The sequence below is a fragment of the Topomyia yanbarensis genome, chromosome 2 (assembly GCF_030247195.1).
Source record: "Topomyia yanbarensis strain Yona2022 chromosome 2, ASM3024719v1, whole genome shotgun sequence".
Taxonomy (NCBI): Eukaryota; Metazoa; Arthropoda; class Insecta; order Diptera; family Culicidae; genus Topomyia; species Topomyia yanbarensis.
The window spans coordinates 293,914,292-293,933,924 of record NC_080671.1 but is presented as its reverse complement, the minus strand read 5'-3'; the positions used below and the strand labels follow the sequence as shown (position 1 = coordinate 293,933,924).

At 39.4% G+C, this 19,633-nt stretch overlaps 1 protein-coding gene across 1 annotated transcript; it reads right to left on the bottom strand.

The window, feature by feature from the left end:
• Window positions 1-17,220: 17,220 nt before the first annotated feature.
• On the bottom strand, window positions 17,221-17,847 carry LOC131680453 (uncharacterized). Its single transcript, XM_058961166.1, has 2 exons — window positions 17,425-17,847; window positions 17,221-17,364 (listed from the first exon to the last, which is right to left on the bottom strand). The coding sequence occupies exons 1-2, from the start codon at window positions 17,845-17,847 to the stop codon at window positions 17,221-17,223; spliced, it is 567 nt and encodes a 188-aa protein (XP_058817149.1).
• Window positions 17,848-19,633: the final 1,786 nt, after the last annotated feature.

Here is a 19,633-nt window from a genome sequence, read left to right as displayed (position 1 = left end):
CAAACGCCCATAATTTTTTTTCTCAAAATTTAATGAAATTAGATATAAGTCACAAGAAATTTCATTTATTTTAATAAATTATATTCATTTTTCAATATTGCTTGATTTTCTGTCGAATCCAGATTTTTTTTGATATTTTGTATTTTTTTTCGGTGCATTTTTCGCATGGTACGCTTTTGTATGAAAATAATGCGTATAATTTAGGGGAAAATCGCATAATTTTTAAATTTAAACCTATTTCCAACCAGTATACTAGAAGTAAATTTGCATTTATCAAGCTATGTTTCGATTTTCTACCACGTCTTGGTGTAATCTCCAATAATTTCGTTCAAACTTCTCAAATATGTAATGAACTGATGATAGCGATCGATTAATAATAAAGAGATAAAAGGACAACGATATTTGCAATTTCAGATTAGTTTTTCTTCTCTTTTTTCGATTTCACCACAATTTTTTTTAAATCAAATAAGATTTATATATGCGTACTCGCCATTTTTGCAAACACGAACATTTTTAAGCTTTACTCCCCAAAAAGCACGAAACCCAATGAAGTTAATGCACAAGAAACATTAAATAACATGTTGTGAACTTTAAAATGATGTAAAATTAAGAAATTTTAAAAGTTTATTTCGAACAACATGGCGATGTACAGACCTTGAAGCCTTGATTTTGTATTTCGTACAACTTTTTATTGTAAATCTTTTTAAACTTTTAAGAATGTGGTCCAAAAACTCTTAAATATTGGATGTGGTAGCACAAAGTCTGTGTAAAGAATCATAATCACTCGATTTTGTGAGTAGAACGACCATTTCTCGAGTGTAGCTAGTGTAAATAATAACTTAACCGCAATTATACTACAATTATACTTGGAATTCACTATTTTGTAAAAAGTAACGTTGAACCGAAGGATGCAAACTGATATAGAAATCTCGTCACTCTTGTTTCTTAAATTGCTGGTATATGTAGGGGAAAGTGGTCGGCAGCCCTATGTAGCTTTTGACAGAAAGCAGACATGGACATTCTGATAAATATTATGTGTGTGTTATATTAGCACGACCTGTTTGTGCCGATTGCTGAGGCAAACAGATTCGAATGTTATGTTCTACAACCAATATATTTTTGAACAAGTGAAACTCTGCTTAAATGTTTTTTGATGATTTGCTTAGTGTTATAGAAAGAAGTAAATCAATCGAAAAAGTATGCGCATTGAATATCTACGATGTAAATTTATTCTACTTTGTGATTCGACCTTGAATGGCACCGAAATGTTCGCCATAAATTTTTTTTGATCAGTTTTCAAAAAGGTAACTAAAACCGGATGTCGGCACCCAAACATGGTCGGTTGTCGGAACTCCAATTTTTGTGGCAAATGCTGAGTTCTCAACAACCCTCCCGCAACTTGACGTTTTGCCTAAGTTGTTTGAAACCTTTTGAAACCACCGTGTTTCTAATGATGTGGCCACCATGGAACGCCGTCCACTAATTGTGATACTGTAAATTTCTATGCGAGAAAATAATTTCGTGACGTCTTTTACGAACTTGTTTTCTTTATTTACATTCGGAAAAAGTAATCAAAATGATCATTTCAAAACAGCGTAATAATTTAATATAAATACAAACAAGTTAATTCGTCATTTTGGAGTTTCATAAAAGGACTACAAATTGTGCCGAATGTAAAACGTAAAATGCATGATTTGATTTGAGTGCGCTTCTAGTGTGAACTTTTTCTTCTCCCGTCGCCAATTCTCGAAAGTTTGTCGTTAACCGCATTTAAGGCTCAAGTTACCTCAAGGCTTGGTAGTACGCATAAGAAAAATTGTGTTCAGCTTTGCCACCAGATTATTCATTTAAACCTTTTCAAAACTCTAAAAGAAGAATATCACTCGATTTATTAGATCATCATATTTCAAATCATGCAAAATACCTGCTAGAAAAACCATCGGCTTAGCTGAATGGTGCTTTTGAAAAAGTGGCTGTGGTTTTTTCATAGAGCAGTTGTGTTGCGTATCCCAGCACGGTGTGGTTTGGTAGCTTTTTGCTACCTTTGGATTTTCGAAGCACTGAGTGCTGTCTGAGTACAAGATAAGACTGCTCTTTTATTTATTTTCAAGGCTTATTTTATATGCGCATGCATGTTGCGCGACATGTTTGTATTTTGGTTATTCTGGGCAAAGCCATTTTTTTCATAAAACGTTTATTTGACACGGCATTTGCAAAAGCTTTTTTACGCCGGGGTTTTTTTTACATAACATGTTACAAAGGTTCTTAAGACTATCACGTTATAAAAAAATCACTTTCTAATGCTAACACTGAGGATAATCATCATTTTGAATGTTTTTAATTATACTCTATTTTCTTGAATTTCTTTGTAAACCTATTAATAGTTTTTCTGTAATCTTTGTTTATTTTATTTTCTTTATTTATATCGTTTTATCTAACTTAACTAACTGCGAAGAAATCTAAATTGTTTGTGGGTAGCCAGGGAAAAAACTAGAAACATTGTGGGGATAATTATATTTGAATATTCATTGTTTTCAGGAAATGTTAAATATGGCTCATGTATGTAAGATCTCGTAAAGCGAGGATATCACGAACAGGTACATAGGGTGGTTTTCTTCTGGCTCGTAAGGAGTCTATTAATTGGGATCTGGCTTCACGATATTCAATGCAAGACCAAACAACATGTTCAATGTCTTCGTAACCCTCTCCGCAAGCACATTGATTATCTTCTGCGATCCCAATACGGCGGAGATGCGCATTCAACGTATAATGGTTGGACATGAGTCTAGATATCACACGAATGAAGTTTCGACTTACATCCAACCCTTTGAACCATGCCTTCGTTGATACTTTAGGGATAATTGAGTGCAACCACCGTCCCAGATCTCCATTGTCCCATGATGTTTGCCAACTAGTAAGCGTCCTCTGACGAGAAGCGCTATAAAATTCATTGAAGGCAATAGGTCTTTCATAGATGTCACCGTCCAGCGCCCCTATTTTGGCTAAATTATCCGCTCTCTCATTACCCGGTATGGAGCAATGAGCGGGAATCCACACTAAGGTAAATTGATAAGATTTATTTGTTAATTTAGTTAAGTATTTTCGTATCTTCTTCAAAAAGAATGGAACGTGATTATCAAGCTTTAATGAGCGTAGTGCCTTAATTGTGCTGAGGCTATCTGTGAGGATGAAATAATGGTTCGGAAGTAAAGTATCAATGATTTCCAGACTATAGTGAACTGCTGCTAGTTCGGCTGTATAAACGGAGGCAGGTTCTGCAAGCTTGAAAGAGATCGAGGTGTTATTGTTGAAAATACCGAAGCCAGTGGCCTCATTGATTCGTGACCGGTGGCAAAGCTGAACACAATTTTTCCTACCCATACTACCCAGCGTTCAAATCTAACACATGCTCAAAAAAGGTAACTTGAACCTTAACAAAGGCGGGATTGACTTCGATTGTTTATTTCTGACAGCATAGCATCTCATTGATAGGCGCTGCGATATTTACAGTGCAAAGGTTTCCACGAAATTCAGAAGTGATGACAACTCATTTTTTATCGGAGTGGGAGAAAAACAATCCAGTATCATTGTGTGTGTTGCTTACATTGCAAAACAAATATTACTACCTAATATCTTAAGACTAAATGAAGGTGCTCACTAACTACTAGTAACTAGTATAAACGCCGCTTGTTTGTATGCTGATGATTCCAAAAATCATGAATCGTTTGAAAATAATAAATGGGACATTTATTATTTTCAAATGATTCAATAAAGATGCATTATTTTTATAACAAAACAACACAAAACCCCCAAAAAGTCTTCAAATTAAATTATCGAGCGTAAAAAAATCTGAACAAGAAAATTTTCACTGTGAACAAGTTTACGCTTTTTTTAGGAATTGCTCTTGAATAAATATTGATCCGCCATTTTAGACCCACAGACCCAAAAAAGTGGTTTCAACGATTTGTATAGGAGCTGTTAAGTTGTTCTCCCTCTGGTTCTCAATAACCTAATCAATATGGGTATTTTCGGAACGGGCTTTACGAATAGATACCAGAGATCGATCTTTGGCACCATTCTGAAAACCAGGAAGGCGACTTCCAGTTTAGTGGTTTTGCATTTACATGAAGAAAGCCCACCTGGTCGCGTTCTCGCCGCTGGATAGCCCAGATTGTTATAACCAGACAAGGGGGGGGGGGGGTGTTACCATGTAGCCCTCCTCCCCCTTTGGCTGACTTCTATCTGATTTGTCTGAAGCTTTGGTAAAAAAATGGACTGCCTGAAACTAATTCAATTGCAGTGAATGCGATCCATCAGTGCATTAGCAGCGCATAATATTCGCACTATTTCTTCACATACACATATTGTGGTTCTGATGAAGAATGATGTTCATAATGCCTTTGATGGTTGTTGAAATGAATAAATTTCCTTTTCCCTGTCAAACTTGATGATTCATTCATATTTTTCCATTTTTAGAAATTTTTTGAAAAGGGTAAAAAACTATCAATTTACAAAATTGTTAATATTTTTTTCCTATTTACATATTCTGTCAAATTACATTCTTTCATAAGTTATTAGCTAAGGCCTCTAGCTTTCCATTGGTATGCTTATTCCCATATACTGTTCAATTGGAGTAATTTTGTGAGCCAAGAACAAAAGTGTGCCGTATGCAGTAAAATAGTATACACTTCTCTACCATTGCTATCATTTTAAACATTGACTTATACCGTTTCTTGCCTTAAAACCCTCAGTTAACTGGAATCGTACTGGATCATTCGGTTCAATGTCAATGACAAAACCCTTTTCAGCAACCGTATATGGGAATTTCAAGATTTCATGAATGTTCATACCTATACCGATGCACAGAACTAGTCGGACAGCTTGCTGTGTACCGATGGATAGCTCCCGATCACGTCACTTCACCACATATGGACCAATTCGTTTCGTATGTACTACCTAGATTTATTTGGATATTAAGCATACTTATTAAATGTGCTTGAATCGGACTCGTTATATGCACCAAGCAAAAGCTAGTCGATACTGTGGTTCCCACATAGGCCTTCCGTGTCCACTTCGGTTGGTTGTAAATCATGCTGACCGTACATGAGTGAGAAAAACCGGACTAGCATTCCTGATCACTATATTGTCGCGTGAATATGACGTTAGTTAGTTAAATTATTATTTGTTATTTCTGTGGTATATTTGGTATAGATATGGTCTGAATATGTATTGTTTTTTTTTAAATAAGTTGGTTTAGGTAATACCTTAATCATACTTGCGGTCGTTAATAATTACAAGGAAATATATCTAGTATACGATACTTTTGATGAACCAGCCATCGCACAGAAGATTAATTTAAATAAAAAAACCTGTTCAAATGTAAAAACTGATTTAATCTACATAGCAGTGAGACGAGACATTTCTTACACGTATCACTGTTGGATTATTCATTAGTTTTCAGAAATCATACGAAGTAGGCAACCAACTAGAGATGGGATGATAACAGATTCGAGTCCTGAACCTATAAAATCTCGAATAAATTATAGAAAATCGATGAAAAAATTAAAAAACACTCAAAACAACTAAAGCAGGTTAATAAAATATAAATAAAATAAAATCTTCCTATATATACACATATATATATATATATATATATATATATATATATATATATATATATATATATATATATATATATATATATATATATATATATATATATATATATATATATATATATATATATATATATATATATATATATATATATATATATATATATATATATATATATATATATATATATATATATTAATTAAGCCTGTTCTAATGACCCTGCCACTTCTAGTTTTCCGATCTGTTTACTTCACATCCTTGCTCTCACTTGAGTACTATGGCTCTAATTTTCGTGACTTTCCCTACGCAGTAATCTCTATACTGTTATGATAAATCTCTTCTATTGTTCATAAATAATAAAATTTACATTTTATCCAAAGCTTGAATTTGTGAAGCTCACAATAGAAAGTGATTAAAAAATAGATTAAAGAACATTTCGTAAATATCATTTTATAACTTTTTTTTTTATTCAAATCGTTTATTTGATAAGGCACGTTGCGTTAGCTTAAAGGTGCCAATTTTGTTTTGTTTTACATTTTAAAATGCTTAAAACTAGGGGATTACATATTGATTTTTTTTTAAATGAAACTAATGCGATTTTATAGCTATCTTATATATCTACACAAGAAGATAATATTATTTTCATAAGATTAGGGGGGTCATTTAGTTTTTGTGGCAATATGGTTCGACATTTTTATCAGTGAGATTATTGGAGCAAATAATGTTTAACTAAGGGGGACAATTTTTTACGACTATCTTAAAAGTAGGAATAACTAGAGGGCATGATTGAATTTTGTAAAGATTCGTAATTATAGTTATTTTTGTGGGTAGTAGAGTTGGGAATTTTCAACGAGATTATATAATATAATAGTTAAAACTAGAAGAGACAAGAAGAGCTAAATGCTTCGTGATGATATTGGTGGGGGGGGGGAGTAGGGGTGTTACTTCTGGGTATAAGAGTCAGGGGAGGGAGGGTAGACAAAGATGGCAGGGAGAGAAAATTATTTCAGTTTCAGGCATCGTGAGATCAACGGATGGATCACAAACTCGGGTGGCCTTCATCAGGGGAATCATGTACTGGGACGCCGGGTGGTCCTCCTCAAGATGGCAGGGGTTTTTCCAGACGATTTCGTAGTACGGCTCAGATGTGGATCGGCTACATTTCGAGATTAGCGTGTTATTTACGTGCCGTAGGTCCCGTGTTTGTTGGCTCATTCGATACAGAGGATACAGGAGGAAGAGGGTTCTGAGAATGATAAGGAAAATAAGAAGGGGCAGTTAGACTTGTATATTGATGGTTTTCACAAAGGTGTATATAAGGGACATATAGAGGTCATCGCGGCTTGCCAGCACATCTCGAACCGGGACACGCCCAGACAATGTGCTCGATGTCGTGATAGCCGTCGCCACAAGCGCAGATACCACTATCCACGAGCCCAATACGCCGGAGATGTGCATCCAGCGTGTAATGGTTTGCATGAGTCGGGACATCACACGAATGAAGTCACGACCCACATCCATCCCCTTGAACCAAGGTTTCATCGATACCTTAGGGATTATCGAATGTAGCCACCTTCCCAGCTCCCCACTGCTCCACGAAGTTTGCCAACTTTCCAGGGTTCTCTGATGAGTAATACTGAAAAATTCGCTGAAGCAAATTGGTCTTTCGTAAACGTCTCCTTCTAAGGCACCCACCTTAGCTAAGGAGTCTGCCTTCTCATTGCCCGGAATGGAGCAATGAGAAGGGACCCATACCAAGGTAATCTGGAAAGAGTTGTCAGATAAAGCACTCAGTAGCTCCCGTATTTTCCCCAAAAAATACGAGGAGTGCTTTCCATGTTTCATCGAGCGAATAGCGTCAATGGAACTGAGGCTATCCGAAACGATGAAGTAATGGCCTGCGGGTAATGTTTCAATGACTCCAAGGGTATACTGAATGGCAGCTAGTTCTGCGGCGTAAACTGAAGCAGGGTCACTGAGTTTGTAAGAGGCGGTGAACTTTTGATTGAAAATACCGAAGCCAGTGGACCCTTCGAGGTTTGATCCGTCAGTATAAAACATCTTAGAACAGTCGACTTCTTGGAATTTATTATAAAAAATGTTTGGAACCACTTGTGGGCGTATGTGGTCCGGAATTCCACTAATCTCGTCTTTCATGGATGTGTCGAAGAAAACAGTAGATTCAGAAGTATTTATGAAATGCACACGGTTGGGATTGTAAGAAGAAGAGTTAATATTCTGCGCCATGTAGTCAAAGTACAGGGACATGAAACGGGTCTGAGAATTGAGCTCAACAAGCCTTTCGAAATTTTCAATCACGACCGGGTTCAAGATATCGCATCGAATGAGCAATCGATATGAGAGTTCCCAAAATCGATTTTTCAACGGGAGAACGCCCGACAGCGCTTCGAGACTCATCGTATGGGTCGATTGCATGCACCCTAAGGCGATACGCAAACAACGATACTGAATTCTTTCGAGTTTGATGAAATGTATATTCGCGGCGGAGCGAAAGCAGAAGCATCCGTATTCCATTACCGACAGTATCGTTGTTTGATACAACCTAATTAGGTCTCCTGGGTGGGCACCCCACCATGTTCCGGTTATTGTACGAAGAAAGTTGATCCTTTGCTGGCATTTCTGTTTCAGATAGCGAAGTATCTTTCGAGTCGAACCAGACCCCTAGATACTTTACTGTGAAGACCTGAGCGATAGTTTGACCCATTAATAGAAGCTGTAGTTGTGCTGGTTCACGCTTCCTTGAAAATAGAACTAGCTCAGTTTTCTCCGTGGAGAATTCGATACTCAGCTTAATAGCCCAAGCAGACAAATTGTCCAAGGTATTCTGTAATGGTCCTTGTAGATCGACAGCTTTGGGTCCCGTAACAGACACCACGCCATCGTCTGCAAGTTGCCTTAACGTGCAGGAATTGTCAAGACATTCATCAATGTCGTTGACGTAGAAATTGTATAACAGGGGGCTTAGACATGAGCCCTGGGGAAGGCCCATGTAGCTAAATCGTGATGTCGATAAGTCACCATGCGAAAAATGCATGTGCTTTTCCGACAACAAGTTTAGTAAAAAGTTGTTTAAAGTCGCTGAAAGACCATGCTGGTGCAGCTTCTCTGAAAGAATGTTGATCGAAACTGAATCAAAAGCCCCCTTAATATCTAGGAACACTGATGCCATCTGCTCTTTGCTAGCATAGGCCATTTAAAGTTCAGGGGGCTTAGACATGAGCCCTGGAGAAGGCCCATGTAACTAAATCGTGATGTCGATAAGTCACCATGCAAAAAATGCATGTGCTTTTCCGACAACAAGTTTAGTTAAAAGTTGTTTAAAGTCGCTGAAAGACCATGCTGGTGCAGCTTCTCTGAAAGAATGTTGATCGAATCTGAATCAAAAGCCCCCTTAATATCTAGGAACACTGACGCCATCTGCTCTTTGCTAGCATAGGCCATTTGAAGTTCAGTTGAGAGCAACGCAAGACAATCGTTCGTCCCTTTGCCTTTGCGAAAGCCAAATTGTGTATCTGACAGTAAGCCATTTACTTCGACCCAATTGTCGAGGCGGGATAGGATAATTTTCTCGAACAACTTCCGGATACAGGATAGCATTGCGATCGGACGGTACGAATTGTGGTCGGAGGCTGGTTTTCCTGGTTTTTGGATGGCGATGACCTTCACTTGTCTCCAATCGAGTGGGACAATGTTAGCCTCGAGAAACTTATTAAATAAGTTCAACAAGCGTCTCTTGGCAGAGTCAGGCAGATTCTTCAACAAGTTGAATTTGATTTTTTCTGGCCCCGGAGCTTTATTGTTACACGACAAGAGAGCAAGTGAGAACTCCACCATCGAAAAAAGTGTTTCGTTCGCGCTATCGTGAGGAGACGCGGCGCGGTAAATCTTCTGTGCCGGGGCGGAATCCGGACAAACCTTCTTGGCGAAATCGAATATCCAACGGTTTGAATATTCTACACTCTCGTTAGTACTGTTTCGGTTTCGCAAACGCCGGGCCGTGCCCCAAAGAGTGCTCATCGATGTTTCTCTCGTTAATCCGTCAACGAACCGGCGCCAGTAACTACGTTTCTTGGCTTTCATCAAACTCTTCATTCGCGTTTCTAACGTCGCATATTCTCGATAGCTAGCGGGTAACCCGTCGTCTCGGAAGGTGTTATACGCGGCGGCCTTCTCCGCGTACAAGTCTGAGCACTCTTTGTCCCACCACGGATTGGGAGAGCGTTTTTGTATGTTCGCGCCGGGTACTGGCTTAGTCTGAGCTTGATTCGCGCTGTCGAGAATCAAGCCAGCCAAAAAGCTGTACTCTTCCTCCGGAGGAAGTTCTTGGGTAGATTCGATGTTGTCGGATATCGCGGCAGCATAGCTCTTCCAATCGATATTTCGTGTGAGGTCATACGAAATATTGATTGATTTCAATGGCCTTGAACCATTATTGATTGAGACTACAATCGGCAGATGGTCGCTGCCGTGGGGATCAGGAATTACCTTCCACGTGCAATTTAACCGCAGCGATGTTGAGCAAAGGGACAAGTCTAAGGCGCTCGGGCGCGCTGGAGGAGCAGGAATCCGTGTCATTTCACCCGTGTTTAAAATTGTCAAATTGAAGTTATCGCAAAGATCCTGAATTAAGGAAGACCGGTTATCATCATAGAGGCAACCCCATGCTGTACCGTGAGAGTTAAAGTCTCCTAAAACTAGTCGCGGTGCTGGCAGGGATTCTAAGATGTCTTGTAGCCGTCGGTGCCCAACCACGGTGTTGGGGGGAATATATATGGAAGCTATGCAAAGGCTTTTGCCTTTGGTTGTTACTTGACAAGCGACAACTTCAATACCTGTTATCGAGGGAAGGTTAATTCTGTAGAAGGAATAGCACTTTTTGATCCCCAAAAGCACTCCTCCATAGGGGGTGTCTCGATCCAGGCGAATAATATTAAAGTCGTGGAAGTTGAGATATACGTCGGAAGTTAACCAAGTTTCACATAATGCAAATGCATCGCAACTCAAATTATTTATTAAGGAATCGATTTTCGGGATGATACTTCTGCAATTCCGCTGTAGAACAGTGATCAAATCCGTGACCTCGTTCGATGAGTTAGCCATCGAAGGATACAATCGCTGAGAGGAGGGGCCATTTAGCAGTCAACTGCTTCAAAAATGTTCTCGCTGTAGGGAGAAAAGCTAACATAAGACTTTTAATAGGATCAGTAATATTGAAAGTTTTTATTATCCAGTCCACTATGTCCGAGAGTTTTATAATTCCAGTGCTGTGATTACTCTCGAACTGAAACAAAGGAACACTTGGGATTTTTGATGTTCCTGGAAGTGCTGGGAACTCCTTCTCTGAGCTTAATCCTCCGAGACCAGGAGCTAATTGTTTCGGTTTGGTTGCAACACTTCCAATAGATGTCACTTTCGGAGCCCCGTCAAGGGACACCTTCTGGCCTTTACAAGGAACTTTACGAGAGGAAGTGTTCCTCCTCTTCCTATAAATTCTAGGCACCCTAGTAGATGTTCCCTCTTGTGGGTTACCAGCCTCGCCCTCGTCAGGAGGCAAGTGAGTATAGATGTTTGCTGAGGATGGTGGCGTAGCATTCTTTAACATTTCTGCGAAAGAATGTTGGATCGTCCCGCAAGGGAACGTTTCAGTTTATCCCCGCGTAGTTTGTACGCGGGACATGCCGAGATATTATGCAGACTCTCCGCACAGTAAGGACACTTTTCGGCTTGCTTACTGCACGAATCATCTAGATGATTCTCCCCGCATTTTCCACAGCGGGCCTTATTGCTACAATGGGTGGCTGTGTGACCCAGTTGTTTACACTTTGTGCAATTCATGACCCGCGGCACAAACAGACGCACAGGCAGACGAACCTTGTGCAAGAGGACGAAATTTGGCAAAGCTGTACCAGCGAAGGTCACCCGATAAGAGTTTGATTGGGGATACGTTTTTGAACCATCCTCCGCAACTACTACTGAGTGCAAACTTTTGCACTCAAGTATTTTCACTGGCTGAAGTAAGCGGTCTCTGAAACGGCCAACCCCGTACTTCAGCAGATCCTCGCACGTCAAACTCTCATCGGTTACGACGCCTTCGGATTGTACTTTTACAGCTGGAATTTACACGTTATAATCCCGCGTAAAGTGCTCACAGCAAGCAATATCGTTTGCCTGCTTTGAGTTGGCTAGCAACACCCTTATCTTGTCTGAGCGGACCTTTGAAATTTCGGTCACAGCCGAGAACCGTTCCGTCAGGTCTCTAGAAATCTGAAGAAGATTCAGTGATTTAGTCTTGGGCCGAAAGAAGACCACAAATGGACCAGTTGAGAGTTCTGGATAGCATTTGGGCCGGGGGGGGGGCCTTAGAAGTTGAACCCGATTCAACTTCCATTTGACCGTCCGGAGAGGGAACCATAGAAAACGTCAACGCACGGGGTCAGCGCCCGCGCAGACGGAAGAAAGCAATAAATGTGTTACAAAAGACAAAAACCACTTAGCTTTAAACTGGTGTCCAACGACGAACCGATCCAGCTTATGCAGCTGGCTATTGTTTAATCCTCACACGCGAACAAAAGACTGAGGACCGAACCGAACTGGCAAAATAACCTTGAATGCGGATTAACACTATTCTTTATCGCCTCACACAGCACTACGGACTAGAAAAAACAACCTCTGTCTCGATGGAGAGCTCGAAAACGATGATCATTTTATAACTTGATATACTCCCTACACTTAGTATTACACTGTAATAAAGTTGTTTTATTCAACAATTTCGCTAAAGACACGAACTGTGTTACTATTTTTTTTAAAAATTATGTCTCCATAATATTAAAACTTCAAAGATGGCGTTTTGGACAGCAAGTTTTCATCAAACTTCCACCAAATCGATTTTCTGGCCACGCCACTGACTCCAAGTAAGTAGAAACAAAGTCGTTCAACACTCGTCCCAAAGAAACTTCTTCGAATACTGCCTATCAATTATAATACATTGAAGACTCGTTTTGATCAGGCCCCGATTTAGTCTGCCCCCATTTTATCAACCTCATGTTTGATGGACTCTAGCAGACGAACAAGGCTGAATGCTATTGAGAGTATGAACTTTAAATTGATTCAAAAAAACTTTTATCGATTTTCGGGCTTAGCACAACATATATTTATTTAGCCTTTTTGGGAAAATTTAGTTTTCCCCACGCAATACATTGATGGAAGAATTTGGATATGTTGTCAATAGAGCAATAATTGGTTTGTATGTCTATTTTATGGGCCATTTTCCGCTTATTCATTTATTGGGTTTAGCATTTGAGATTTCAAGCACTGATGTTGTCCTATGCTGATTTGAACGATTCTCTGAGTCCTGCCACTATCCCATGTAGTATGTGTTATCAAAAACATCGCGAAGCATCAAGTTATAGATGTTCTCTATCTATATTATATACGAAGAGAATGATAAGAGATATGCAAAATGTATCATCACACTGTTAGGTGGATTAAAAACGTTTTTATATGAAAGTTCTCATAACTTAGAAACGAAAAAAGTTTAGTAGTCAGTTAATGTTTTAAAGCTAATTAATGTCGTGTTATCAGATTATTTGGAAATTTACTGTATGCCGCACTCCTCTACCTGTATCTATGGAACCGGATCTATGAATTAATAGAAACTGTTTAAACTAAGTTTAAACAAACCGGTTTAGCCAGCCCCGAAAAACTTTAAAGGCATTATCTGACACACACATACACAGCCATACATACATGCACACAAAAATTTTCCGATGTCGACGCACTGATGTCGAATGGCATATGCCACTTGCTTTATACAAGAAAGGTAACGAGATACCTGGAAGTATTTTTTCGCATTCCTTGAACGTTACTTCATATCATATTAAACTGAAAAATACAGAAAGTGCTCTGGAGATATAATATTTTGAGAAATCAATATCACTTAATTCGCTGCAAAAATATCAATGGGAAAGTGGGGTTTTCCAGACAGAGGTATATGTAATATGATTCTGTCACGTTCGCCCGAATGACATTCGCCCGAAAGCCATTTACCCGAAGGACATTTGCCCGAATGTCACATAAACCCGAATGTCATTCACCCGAATGCCACGAACACCCGAAAGACATTCGCCCGAATGCAACATAAACCCAAATGCCATTCGCCCGAATTCCATATACCCGAAAAACATCGAAATGTCAATCGAAAAAATTTAATTTATTAAGATGAAATACAAATTTTATTACATTTGATGCTATGAAGAAATTAACACTAAAGCTATACCAGTCCAATAGTTAATCCAATCACCTGGTTTGTATGATTTAACTAGGGTTTCCAGTTTTAAGTCCTGTCGTGAGTTCTTTTTAGACTTTTTTGCTGTTGGCACCGCTTGTAGTGTACGTAAAACATACGTACTAGGGTTTTTCTCTTCAAGATGCAACTGCTTCAACACACCATAGAATTTACACGGCTTAACAAACCGTTCCATTTATTGTGCTAGTCTTCCACATTATTGGTGGTTCTAGGAATCTTTGTCGATACATTTTCGAAAACTGACCACGAAGCGAGGGGCAAAGAAGGGTTATCGAGAAACTTTTTGATTAGTTTCCTTCCTACCAAAAATACAATTTTTACTAATGTAATCCAAAAAATCGTCAAGAGCCTTTGGATAACTTTTCCTCAATTCTTCGAGTGCCATTGGAATACCTTGATGGGGCAAGAAAGCCAACAACTTGTTTGTAAATTAGTTGTATTCGGTGATCTTCCGAATATTTTGTCTGACGACCAAGTTGTTTTATTTTTCAGAAAAAACTTTGGTTTAGATGGAAGAATCATCCGTGAATTAGGTGGAAGAATCATCCTGTCTCGAAATCTAATATTACGTAGAGAGCTATTTGGTATATAGATTCAAGGAATTGCTCTTGTTTTGAAAGAAGGAATCAACCCTTATGTTTGAGTATACCGGGCAGACGAGTGGATCAACAGTTTCTTTGCAAACTTATTTGGCATGCAGATCCAAGGATTTGTCATGTTTGAAAGAAGCAATCAACCCCTAATTGTGGGAAAAGAGCTGCTCATGTTTAAAAGAAGGAATCAATCCCTAAGTGTGAGTAAATCGGGCAAACGAGTGGATCACTGGTTTGATTGCGAGGACTATTTGGTATACAAACTCAAAGTACTGCTCATATTTAAAGAAGGAATCAACCCCTATATTTCAGTAAACCAAGCAAACCAATGGATCACAGGTTTGCCGAGTAGGGACTTCCGCTTCGGTTCCTCGACCTCGGTAATTGTGCAAAGCCGCATCACACTAGCTTCGTAATATAACATTTATGAGCTACTATTTACTAACGGTGTTGTGCCAAATGGACCTCCACCATGCAAGATATAATTACTAATTTAATTGATTCAATTCGTTAACGGAACATCTTAATATATATTTACCTCGATCGATGGTGTTTCCGAAAGATTTCTTATTATTTTGTCCGGTTTATCCCAAGATTTCACCGCTAGAGCTGACAACTGCGTCCTATATGCATCAGTTTGCACCTGAAGAGCATTTGTGGCGTTGGCAACAGAACCTCATTGACGTCGGATAGTACACCTAAAAGCGATGTCGCATAGCCACATTGGTCAGTGTACGGTTGACTAATGTGGCTACGACACATCGCTTTCTGGTGCACTGTCCGACTTCGCTGCCGCTCAGTTTAAACTAGCTATAGCCCCTATGTTTGAATAAACCGGGCAAACAAGAGGATGACAGGTTTGCTTATAACTCCGGCGACGGGTTAATCAACGCCTCGTCCAACAGAACCTCAGCGGCTTTGCGCCGCTTCGGATCCTTGGCCTCGGATATGCGGCCAAGCCGCATCACACTAGCTCCGCTGTATCAGCTCACTTGTTATTGTTCAGTTTATCAAACTTTGGTTAAAAATTTCACATTTCCCGCTCGGATTTGGTTTATTTAGGTTAAAATACATCCTTTTGGTAAAAAAACCGCATTAAAGTTTGGACTTCTATCACTAAAGTCACTAAACTAGACAATTACCGATTTTATATTATGCTTGAGTGAATGTGGTATTCGGGTTAGTGACATTCGGGCGAGTGGTCCATTCGGGTTGATGGCATTCGGGTAAATGGTCCATTCGGGTTAATGACATTCGGGTAAATGGTCCATTCTGGTAAATGGTTTTCGGGCGAACGTCATTCGGGTAAATGACTTTCGGGCGAATGTCATTCGGGCGAATGTGATAGAACCATGCAATATACACCCGCTCGAAGGTCTGTAGGAAACGAAACTACAGACATGCCAAAATCGCAATCTTCTCGGATAGCCAAGCAGCACTGTTGGCATTAAGGTCGTCGAAATGTGAGTCCAATCTGGTTTGGGAGTGCATCACATCTTTACAACAACTGGCAACTCGGAATAAAGTGATCATATTCTGGGTACCTGGCCACCAAGGAAACAATGGTAACGAAGTGGCTGATGAATTAGCCAGGCGTGGTTCATCAAGCTTGTTTGTTGGACTAAAACCATTTCTTGGTATATCTATCTGTGTAATCAAACTAGAACTGTCAACTTGGGCAAGAAACCAACTACTAAACGACTGGCGTAATGTAGGAGGCGCTCGACAAGCTAAGAAATTCATAGATCCAGATACAACGAGAGCCAAAAAACTAATGGATCTAAAACGAAAAGCTTTACGTATAATCACAGGTTTATTTACGGAACATTGTCATGCTAAGTATCATCTGAAAAAAATGGCAAAAGTCAAGATGACAACTCATAACTACGAGCCCAAGAGCTCGGAACATATTCTTTGCCGTTGTGCAGTACTATTTCTTCGAAGGGAGCGATACTTCGGAAGGCATCTAATGACGCCTCACGAGGTATGGCATACCTGTCCCAAACGGATCCTCAGCTACATTAATAATGTAGTACCCGATTAGGACGACACGTGTGGACAAAAAATCGACTCGCTTCCAACTACATTGGATTCAGGCAATTTGTAACGACTTTCGTGGTAGTTTAAAGTGTGTCAGCGTCGACTTACGTGCCAAGTATAATAATAATGTAGTAGACGTTTCCACAATTATATTGAACATGAGCTAATGAATCATAGTTTGGACAATCGAAAAAGACACAATCGCACCACTAGGTGGAATAAATCAGGCTTTTTTAAATTCATAATACTGCATTATATTTATAAATCATATGATGTAACGGAAAAAAGAATAAGCCTATAAATACGGCGAAAAAAAAATTAATAATAAATAAATAGAATATTAAAAATCTCCATCAGAATCAGACTCATCTACAACATCATTATTTTCAATAGTATTCTCTACATCCTCCCTATCATCGTCTAGAGGCTCCGGTCTAGGCTCCAGTTCGTGTTTGAAAGCCTCTTTGGTTTCGTTCAGGATCCTTTTTTGTTCCAGCAAGTAAAACTCTCTTGCTGTTTCGTTTAAACCATTAATATCCACAGACATAATGGCGTGGTTTGCCATTCTGCTTAAGGCGAGTGCCTTTTGCCTGCAGTACATCAGTCGTTCCTTCGCAGCAATAGCCAACATATTCCCCGCTTTCGCTATTTCACTTCCGACGTGGCGTATCCTTGGCTCAACCTTTGCGCTTTACAGGCCTTTTGACCGATAGGACGGTCGGAAGGCAGATCTGTTTCGCCTCTGGCCAAATCAATTTCTGCAGCTAACCTTTTTGGAGTGGGTGATTTCTAAAACAAAAATAAAAGCAATAAGCAAAAATAATGGAAGCAATAATCAAAAAGACGTACCTTTACTGTGTGATACTGCTGCCATTTCGGGGCACTTTGCAGTATGCTATAGCAGTGCATTAAAGTAAATGGAGTCTTCTCCGTCGTTGCAAATAGTGCAATCGCTTGTCTCAAAAAATCCTCAGGAGACGCCCCACTTTGGCAACGGTTCTCGATTTGGGCAACACAACCTGCAAACTTGCTTGCCATTTTACTAATGTGATGCCATCTAGCTTTTATTCCGCTAGGGGCGCGTAGTTCTGGATTACCCGGAACGTGATTTTCGCTGCATATCTCCTGGAAACGATCAAACACGCGATCGTAAAGCGTTTTTGCGCGCTGGTTAATGCCGATGCTAGCGTCCTGCGAGGTGTTCAACCAAGCAGCGCATAATGCCTCGTCCTCCTGCGTAGTCCAGTTGGTTCCTCGTTTTGAAGCACTCATTTTCAATCACTTGTCACTCGGAAACAAATTTTAATGGAATAATCCGAGATGAACGCGTTGCTATTCGGGTTGGCAAAGCATGCTAGATTGCCAAGTTTATTCGTCATTATTTTGGTTAACAACCGTGTTACGCACCGGTAGTTGCTAACATAAGCTAGATACTTGACACTCTTTTTTATATATTTTAATGAAAATCAATACTATTTATAGGTGGCCTTATCTCAGTTCACTATTTCTTATTACGCGTTAAAATACTGGACCTGAAAATTATATTCTGTACAAAAATCATTTTTTAAATATCTGTGACCAAAAAGACATCTTTTAATTCCAAGACAAACAGACATTTTCAGCTATCGATGAAAAATAAAATTTAGATACATCTTCTTTGTTTCAAATATTGTTGATAACTGAAAAATTTTATGAATGTAGACTGCTTTCGGCTATCTCTTCTACCCAATCGAACTTGTATTGAAAACTTTGCAGGAGATGTGTATTAAGTATCGGTATATAGAAATTGAGCAGCTTTTCACATTGCAAGATAAGCATCTATCTTAATCAAAACAGGTTTTTCGCGTTTCTTTACTTTAACACTTTTAAGAAACGGTTTGCGTGTGTTCGGCAAATTAATGAATAATACAACAGTGATATGTGTAAGAAATGTGTCATCTCACTGATAGGTGGATTAAATCGGTTTTTTTTTGCTAAAAATCAAGATTTTGAGGGTATACAACATTTTCCATACATTATTTAGTGTTGCATTTGATGAAATCTAAAATCAACACTTCAACAGGGAATTTGCGGTAAAAAAATCTATTTTTGCTCTGACAGTCAAGCTGCCCTGAAAGCACTTAGTTCGGCAGATTCGAGATCGAAATTAATAATCGCATGTCACTCGTGAGCTCAAATCGAAGAACTTAGCCTTTCAAATGCTATATGCCTTCTGTGGGTACCTGGTCTTTCTGGTATTACTGGAAATGAATGGACGGACTAATTGGCTAGAGCTGGTGCTGCGACTGACCTCGTTGGTCCAGAACCAGTTCTACCAGTGTCGATAAGTTGGATAAAGCACAAGATTCGCTCTTGGGATGCATCCGAACATGCCAACCTTTGGCGCAGCTTGCAAACTTGCGTTCACACAAAGACTTTTCTGTCGGATGTAAGTCCGAAAATGTCAAAGAATTTGTTGCATTTTTCTAAGCACACTTGCATTATTCTAGTCAGGGCACTGACTGGACATTGCAAACTCAATTATCATAGGCCACTATTCAGCGCGCTGAGTATTATTCACGTGATCTTTGTGAATCCGATTACGGAACATCATATCATTTGATATGCAACTACCCTGTAGTAATGCAATTACGTATCCGGATTTTTGGTTCTCCATACATAGATGAACCTAAGTACAGAGAGCTGAAGCTGAAGGATATGCACTGGGTTAAGTGTGGTAAAGAGCTATAATTTTAGCCGTACTTGAATGACAATATCTCTTCGGGGGTGTTATCGTTCTGTTATCTCAATATCCCCGCGGGGGTGTTGATATATCCGCTCACTGCTTAAATAAACATTTGAAATCCCTCCGGGGGTTGGAAGTTTCATTCCTGCTATTGTAGCACCTGCAGATCGTTCAGCATCCCTCCAGGGGTGCAGAATGCTCTGTTTTAATTGTTCTGTGTCGTTACTTTCCTTAACCCTATCCTTACCACTTCCCCAATCATTCCCATCAGGAAAATGATGAAAAGATGATTCTTGGCACAAATCTCCGATCAGCATGGGAAACGTGTCATTT

Coding starts and splice junctions, on each gene's coding strand:
- LOC131680453 (XM_058961166.1), bottom strand. CDS start 17,847: ATGAGTGCTTCAAAACGAGGAACCAACTGGACTACGCAGGAGGACGAG. Junction 17,365..17,424: donor AGCAGTATCACACAGTAAAG/GTACGTCTTTTT, acceptor TTTTTGTTTTAG/AAATCACCCACTCCAAAAAG.